This window comes from Dendrobium catenatum, unplaced genomic scaffold (genome assembly GCF_001605985.2).
Source record: "Dendrobium catenatum unplaced genomic scaffold, ASM160598v2 fragScaff_scaffold_817, whole genome shotgun sequence".
Classification (NCBI taxonomy): Eukaryota; Viridiplantae; Streptophyta; class Magnoliopsida; order Asparagales; family Orchidaceae; genus Dendrobium; species Dendrobium catenatum.
In genome coordinates, this window is record NW_021319279.1 from 321,777 (window position 1) to 330,387 (window position 8,611).

The window sequence follows — 8,611 nt, forward strand, 5'->3', positions numbered from 1 at the left end:
TTCGATCGAATCGATAGAGCGAAAAAGTACGTCAACACCCTTCTCATTCAAAGGGATGAGTTCAAAAAAGAATATATGAATTCAAAGGCTAACTCAAAAGTAAAAGAAAAATAAAAAAGGATATCAATACATCATGAGGTCTCCATCAAAATTTCAACATACCTAATATAGTCACTTTATCCAATGATTAAGAATAGAAATGCAAAATATATGCCCTTTGGCCATAAAATCTATCAACCTAACTTTGAAAAAAGCTACAGGCAGCCGAAGATTTTCTTTTTCTTTTTCTTCTGGTAAAATATGGATTATCTACAAACCGCAGAATACCATAGTGAATTTGCTTAGCAGTCCTCAAAGGTTAAACTAACTGGAGAAAGGTGGAAAAAGGCATTCAATTATACTAATAAATACGACTAATGGTGAGCATTTTTATAGGTAATTAAAAAAGCTGAGAAACTAAAACAACAATACATCATCAAGCCTTTATCCCACTACGTGGTGTCAACTACATAAATCTTTTTTCTCCATTGTGTCCTATCAAGAGTCAAATCTTAATTAAATCTAATAAAGAAAGGTCATATCTAATATTTTCTAACTAAGTCTTTTTAAATCTACCTCTACCTCTCTAAACATAGTGGGATAAAGGATCATTGAATGGCCGATGGTTAATGTGACCAAACCATCTAAGACGACTCTTTCTAACCTTATTTATCACTATAGCTACTCCAACATTTTCACGTATATACTCATTTTGTATTCTGTCTCTAAGAGTAAAGTCATCTGAGCATCCTCATCTTTGTAACACTTCATAAAAACTGAGATACTCACAGAGGGAAAAAAAAAATAGTAAATAAATGAGACACACTACAAAAAGAATAGATAACAAATTTGAACAATACATAGTAGACAATAGTTATCCACAAAACATTTCATATCTAATACTTCAAAATTTTAAAAATTTATTAAAAGCGACTCGTGGCATATAACATTTCATAAGACAAGAGGAGAATACTTACTCAATGACTAGTTGACGTATTACTCCAGGGAGCACCCCATCACTTAACGGTGCTGTTTGCACTACAAATGACGGTGCTTTTTCCAGATCATATGTAGAATCATCTGCCTTATCACCGACCACCTGCATTTCAAAACCATTTAATTTTAAAACAAGCTTCGGCCACTGTATTTAAATGTTTGTGGTATATGCCTTGATAAGAAAAACAAGATCAAACATTAAGGATGCATGAATTTACTATTCTGATCTTAGGATTTAAACTGTCACAAGATCAATTTGTAAAGAAAAAAACACAATTAAATGTAGTTAAAAATATTAATCAGTGACTGATTTGATATTGTTTGTCCTAAAATAAATAGTGAATATGAAAAACCAAGAGGAAACTGGCATATAACCTACCATCCTACAAAAAAAAAAAAAGAACAAAGATCTTACTCAAAAAAACAAAATAGATGCTTTAAAGAGAATAGCTTGTTGCTCCAAGGCATTGATCATCTCCTTCCAAGAGCCTGAATAATCACTTAGGAGAAGTTATCCCAACCCTTGATCCTCATCAATGTGTAAGAGAAAATTAGGGAGTGATTTTCTTTGAGGTGGATTATATTTTGTTTTAGTTTGTTATGCCCTTAACACTGTCGATGCCAGCTCCCAAGCCCTGGAGGAGAAAAGTGGAGGATTACGTTAGGTAGTCAACAATCACCATAAAACTTGTTGAATAATCATGACATAAATCATTTAATACATTGTGTCAATACTAGGACATTCCCTAAAAGTGACACGCTATTTGACATGAATACAACGAGAAATGTGCAAGGGTCGTTGTACTGACGTCCGGTTGGAATGTTAAATAAGCAAGGGTTCCCACATCATAGACGAAGGTGGGCAAAAAAGCTAGTCCATGAAACTACAATTATGATAGAAACTTAAAATATAAGTTCTCTTGCAGGCAAATGAATGAAACTAATAGATATTATGATTCATAGGAAGATAAATATTCTATGAATTTAAAAAACAAAATAGATTAGAAAGAAGACTAAGGAGATTGATAGTTTATGATTTAAATTATGGTATTCATATAGAAGTCATACTAGAAATAGGGTATGAGTGATTACATATAAGACTCTGAAGGATAATGTTATAAAGTTAATAGAATTATAGCTTAAAAATTACTGTTGATACTAAGATTATTAATATTATAAATTTTTATGCTTCATAAGTAGGTTTGGATATATGTTCAAAATTAAAATTTTGAAATGACTTTAAAAAATTAATGAAGAGGATACCACTTGAAAAAAAAATTATTAGAAGTTATTTAAATGGACATATTGGTAGAATGATAGAAGATTTTAAAAACATTCATGATGCTTATGAATTTGAATAGACAAATGAAGATGATTGGAGCATATTAGATTTTGCTCTAGCTTAATAATGAATATGTAAAACTCAGATTGATTATATTCATATAAAAAATTAGATCGTTTAGAATGCAAATATTGTAAAGTCATTATAAGTAAAAGTTTATGTACTAATCATTTATTAGTTTTGGACTTTAAGATGAAATGATGAAATATAAAAATAAAATAAAATGTTGTCATAGGATTAGATGAGGGCAGTTAAAGAACACTAACAAAATTATTTTTGAGTAAGATTCAATATCTTAAGATTTGAACTGTGCATGAGGAAACTAATGTTATGTGAAAAAATAGCTTAAAAATATTGCAAAGCATATGATTCAAGTATCAAAAAGACAAGCTCATAATGGTAAAAATGGTTAGTGGTGGAATCAAGATGGCTAAAAAGATCAAAAAAATAAGAAGTTTTATTCTAAAAATTATTTTACATATAAAAATTTGAAAATATGGAAAAAAAAATATAAAGGGGCTCGTAAAGAGTTTGAAAATTTAATATGTAATGTAAAAAATTTAGCTTTTAATTATTATAAAACATATTAGATAGTAAGGAAGAAATATGTATGTATAAGCTAGTCAAGCAAAGAGATATGAAAAATAAAGATCTTGTCCAAGTCAATTAAGTGTTTTTATTAGAAGTGAATATTCAACATAGGGGTATGAGATGTTTCATTAAGCTTTCATTGAAGATTATAAAAATACAATTGAATTTAGTGACCTTAACGCCCTAAATAAAAAATAGATATTTTTATTTTTATAGTTGTATTATTAAAACCGAAGTTAGAAAGGCTTTAAAGAAAATGAAGTTTGGAAAACTATGGTATCTAATGATATTTCAATAGAGGTGTAAAAATGTTTAGGAGATAAAAAAATTTATTGTCATACGAAACTACTTAATATTGTTTTGAAGACTAAGAATATATCAGATGAGTGGAAAAGGACTGTGTTGATTACTATTTTTAATAATGAAGGTGATGCACAATAGTGTGTGAATTATAGAGGAATTAAGCTAATGTGTCATACATTAAAACTATGGGAGAGATTTATTGAGCATTATTTATGACGTGATACTAATGTTTCTCAAATAAATTTGAAGTCATGTCAGGTAGGACTACTATGGAAGCTATATATTTATCGAGAAATTTGATGGAGAATTACAGAGAGAAGGAGGATCTTCATATGATAGTTATTGATTTAAAGAAAATATATAATAAATTTCTAGGAAAAGTGCTATGAAAAGTTTTAGAAAAGAAAGAAGTTAATAATACTTATACTCAAGTCATTAAGGATATGTATGCATATATTGTTACTTGTGTTCAAACACAAGATGATTTAACTATATATTTTTCTATTTGAGTTGAATTATATCAAGGATTAGCTTTAAGCCTTTTTTATTTTTTTGCTTTAGAGGCTATTTGGTTGAAGGAAAAGTAAATGCAAAGCATTGTGAATGCTTTGCTTTTTTCACTTTTTTTATGTTTAGTTGGACAGTTAAGTAAAGTAAATTCCTGATGTATTAGAAATTTCACGTATTAGCTCATTTTGTAGGTAAAGTAAACCCACTCGATTCGAGCTAAAAAGGAATTCCACAACGAGAGAGCGAGCAGCCCACAGGAATGCTTCGATTCTTCCTTTTGCTTCACGTGAGGTAGAATTTTGTATGGGAGCTCTTCCAGCTATACATGCACTCGATCCGGCCCAAGCATGCACGCAAGAAGCCACTCGATCTTCCTAGAAGTTGCACACAGGAAGCCCTGCTCTATTCAATTCCTCCACACATATGCACAAACAGGAGGTTTCTCCTCTGTCAGATCGTCAGGCTAGAAATACGCAGGAGGCTCGCCCAATGGATCGCATGCACACAGACTTCCTGCTCGTCCGCCTAGCCTCCACTCTTGATCCCTCCACACGCATGAATAACCCAGTCTGTCATTTCGTTGCCTTTCAACTTCGTACGCTGGAAGATCTTGCTTCCCATGAGGAGTCGCATCTTCAGCTCCATCATTGTTGTTCGACTTCATACACAGGAAGATCTTGCTTCGCTTGACCATCCAACGATTCCCCCATTCGCCCGTCTCTACTTTGATTTAGACAAAGACACTGCATCTGCTTCTTCCCTGCTCGTTGCCAACGACCGTGAGTACAATCCATTTTGATTCAAGCGATTTTACTTTACTTTGTATTCATCCAACCAAATAGGAAAAAACAGTTCCATGTATTAACTTTACAACCAACCAAACAGACTCAAAGTATTTACTTTTCACTGCATTTACTTTGCACTGAATTCATTTTACAGCCAACCAAATAGCCCCTTAGTCATGAATGTCCTTACTATACATTTGCAAGAGGATATACTCTGGTGTATGTTTTTTGCTGATATTTTTCTTATTGATAAGATTTGAGAGGGAGTTAAAGGAAAAATTGAATTATGGAGGTCAACCTAAAAGTCTAAAAATTTTCATTTGAGTAGATCTAAAATTGAATATGCATAGTGTAATTTTAGTAGTAATATTTCTAGTAGGAAGATTGTGACTTTGGGTGATCAAGTCATTAAAAAGGATACACGTTTTAGGTATATCAGATCTATTATTCAAAGTGATGGTGAAATTTATTAGTAAAATTCAAGTTGGGTGGTTGAAGTGAGGGAATGCATTTGACCCATTGGGTGATAAAAAAATACTCCTCAAACTTAAGGAAAAATTTTATAGGATGGTGGTGAGTCCTACAATGTTTTATGGTGCAAATTAAGTTAAGTGTTGCAAAGTTAATGATGCTTAGATGGATGAGTAGCTTTACTTTTAGAGATAGAATGCGAAATTGGAGTATACGTGAAAAGGTTGGAGTAACTTCAATGGAAAATAAGATTAGTAAGAGTCGCCTTAAATGATTTGGTCACACAAAATGTCGGCCTTACGATGACTCGGTTAAGAGAGTAGATTTATTGAATTTGGTAGCCTATATTAAGAAAAGTAGAGATAGACCTAAAAAGACTTTATTAAAAAAGTATAAGAAATTATCTTTTTTATTATATTTAAATGAGGCTTTTAACTCTTAACAAGACACAATGGAGAAAAAAATGTATGTTGCTCACCTCACATAGTACGATAAAGGCTTGATGTTGTTTTTTTTTTTTTTTTGCCCTGATGTTTAGAACATAGTTTGTTTAGATATAGAATTGAGATTTCCTGTGAGCCAAATCCACATAGTTAATTGCCCCTTCAACTTTGAGAAAAAAACTCTCAATTACCAAGATTGCTTACAATAAATTTTAAGTCCAAACTTAGTGGATGGTTAAAAATTTAATTGAGTGGAGAATGGTTTGAGTGATGGAGATAGACCCGTTCAAAGATCCAACTGTTCCAGTATCTATGATATACTAGTGAACTTAATCTACTAGTATCTAAGGACTTTGAGTCATAAAAATAAGGGTGACTACTTAGCAACCATGGAACACTTCTTCTCAGGTATCCCAAGCAAACTAAGAAAAAATTATTTGCGTCAAAGACATGCTTTCAAAGTTAGCATTAACTTTTTTTACTAGCAAAGGGTTGGTCATACTAGTTTCACTAAATAGTGCAAAGGCATGCATCATGATCTTTTGCGGTTCAAAGGTATTAAATATGACCGACAAGAGCACAAAGGCATGGAATGTCCATCGATTTTCCACAAGTTTTAGCTCAACTTGAAGAAGCATATCTAGGGCATGCTAGGTTTTAGTTGGTAGGTTTTTTGGCTTGGTATCAATCCTATTAATTGGGTTAGGGCTAAAATCCCAAGGAAGGAACATAAGTGGGGCTTACAAACTCAAGAACAAGGGAAGACCAATAATGAGATTTGAATTGGATTAACATTTTAAACTTAGATAGGAGTATTAGAACTTACAACTCCACTTGTTGGAGAGAAACCTACTGGATCGAAACTTATAAACCTAGGTTTAAGGAGAGTTTGACGTAGTCCAAATTGTTTAGATTCAGAGTGATTTATAAGGATAGGTCTTACATTCATATCTTATAGACAGGACGGTATGCATAATAGGTCTTAGAAACTTTCCCTATAAATAAAGCAAACCACATTATGGGCTTGTAACCTTACACAGTAGGCAAATATACCCACTTCATTAAGTTGGTTAAATTTGGATTTTTTTGATATAGCACATAATTTAATGGGCATATTAATGCAATGTAGCACGTATTTTAACTATTAATTAAGATTTACTTCCTAAGTTCATGAGTACTGCGATAACAAAGCTGCAGCGGCAAAATTGCTCAAGATGTTCAAAGATAAGGTATTCACTATATAATGGAAAATTCGAAACCCTGCTGACTATTTCCATGAAGAACCCCAGTCATGACGCCTGCGACATTAATTAAGAATAAGATCAAAGTATCTTTCAAAACTCACCTTGCAAACAACAAAGAAATTAGTCACACTTCCTTCAAGTATTCGATCCCCATCATTAGACAACAGCAGCTCCGACACCATAGGAGGCCTCATCCTCTCCATGTCCTTTCTGATCCTGAAGAATCCGCATTTGTGTAAAAATAATAATATCAATAAAGTCCCAAATCCATCTTGCCTGTTGCCTCCCTGCAGCGGACAAACTAGAAACCTGCTCGATTAAACGACTCACCGCGCCCACTGCGAATACTTAGCCTCCGCAACGTCCCTCCCCCGGCCGGCAAGTGCGAGGCGAGCACCCGCGGCGCCAAAGACCGGTGGAACATAGAACCCGATATGAAGGTACAGATCGAGCGCGCTACTTCCGCTTACTCCGCCGTTGCAGATCAGCACGGTGACGGCCAGCTCCGTGAATTCCTCCACCACCTCCGCTCGGCGGACCCTCTCGGCCAGCGCAAACCCTAGACCCACCTGCAGAGACTCATCGACGAGCGGCCGGATGGAAGATAGAACCACCGGCGCCAGCGCTCCGAAAATGTCAGGGAGGTGGTTGGCAAGGATGCGTGCGGAGTTGGAGAGGCGGCGGAGGTGACGCTCCCAAAAGAGGAGGAGCGAGGCATTTCCGTGGGTTCGAGTAGTGGTGTAGACTCCTTGAGCACAGAAAACGGTCAGAATTGCTTCCAATCCTATATACATAAATATTTAATTAGTATATAAAGAGTAAGAGACAAGTAGGTGAGTTTACCTGCGAGGGATTCGAGAAGGTTGGAGACTGGAGGAACATCATCGGCTTGAGGGACGCCATTGACGACGAGAAATCGGCTGGCGGCGCTGAAACTCGTCGCCATGTAGGATTGTCTTCTTGGAACAAGAAACAGAGTACGCTGGGATGTTAGCACTCAGCATTTCATAGAATACGACTTCTGCATGGCTTTGCATTCTAAATTTTGAGTTGCAGTATTCTCATAGCCAACCGCCATCATATTCATTTTTCTTCAACCAAATAAAAACACTCATAAAAATAATTTTAAAATATATAAATTATAATATATTATTCTCTCACTGTATTATTTGTTACACTATTTCTTGTTTCAGCAAATTAAACAATCCCTCAAATATCCCTAAGATTTTTTTTCTTATATAAATTAGAGGCTCGTTGATTAAAAGAGGTGATTGTACTGTACTTTTTTAAATTTAAAATTATATATATATATATATATATATATATATATATTTCATACTTATCATAACCATTATGAGCTAATGATTATTTCATTTGGCCTTTCTAATACATTGGTTATCTTTACAAATTTACAATTTTATTTTTTAAAGTCGTTGAAAAACAAAAATCAAATATATTTAAAAAAATAAAAATGATCCGAAATAGTCTCTTAATAAATTGAATTTTTTTATTTATATTTGAATTATATTAAAATAATATAGTTCAAAAGAACAAGATTGTGAACAAAGCCTCCAAAAAATTTAAAGTTACTAAATGACCATAAAAGCGGTAGAGGTAGACCTAAAAAGACTTGATTATAAAATATTAGAAATAACATTTTTTTTATTAGATTTAAATAAGAATTTGACTTTTAACACAACACAATGGAGGAAAAGATTTATCTAGTTGACCCCACATAGTGGGATAAAAACCTGAAGTCATTGTTGTTGTTGTTGTAAAAGACAATAAGATTCATGCTAAGCTTAAAAATTTTAAATTTGATTGAAGAAATTCATCATTCAAAAACATGTCATAAATGTGTATGAACTTTATTTGACATAACAAAAT

The 8,611-nt window shown here is 33.4% G+C and overlaps 1 protein-coding gene across 3 annotated transcripts in view; it reads right to left on the reverse strand.

Moving 5' to 3' along the window:
- LOC110109581 overlaps window positions 1-7,728 on the reverse strand; it is a 68,130-nt gene extending 60,402 nt beyond the window's left edge. The window contains exons 1-4 of one of the 3 annotated variants that reach the window (XM_028696689.1): window positions 7,568-7,728; window positions 7,055-7,472; window positions 6,826-6,940; window positions 1,017-1,138 (exon numbers count right to left, since the gene is read on the reverse strand). In XM_028696689.1, coding sequence (XP_028552522.1) covers window positions 1,017-1,138; window positions 6,826-6,940; window positions 7,055-7,472; window positions 7,568-7,670 — 758 coding nt within the window. In that variant the 5' untranslated portion in view covers window positions 7,671-7,728. Of the gene's footprint in view, window positions 1-1,016; window positions 1,139-6,825; window positions 6,941-7,054; window positions 7,509-7,567 lie in introns of all 3 variants that reach the window. The other 2 variants (XM_028696688.1, XM_028696687.1) reach the window with 2 other exon arrangements.
- Window positions 7,729-8,611: the final 883 nt, after the last annotated feature.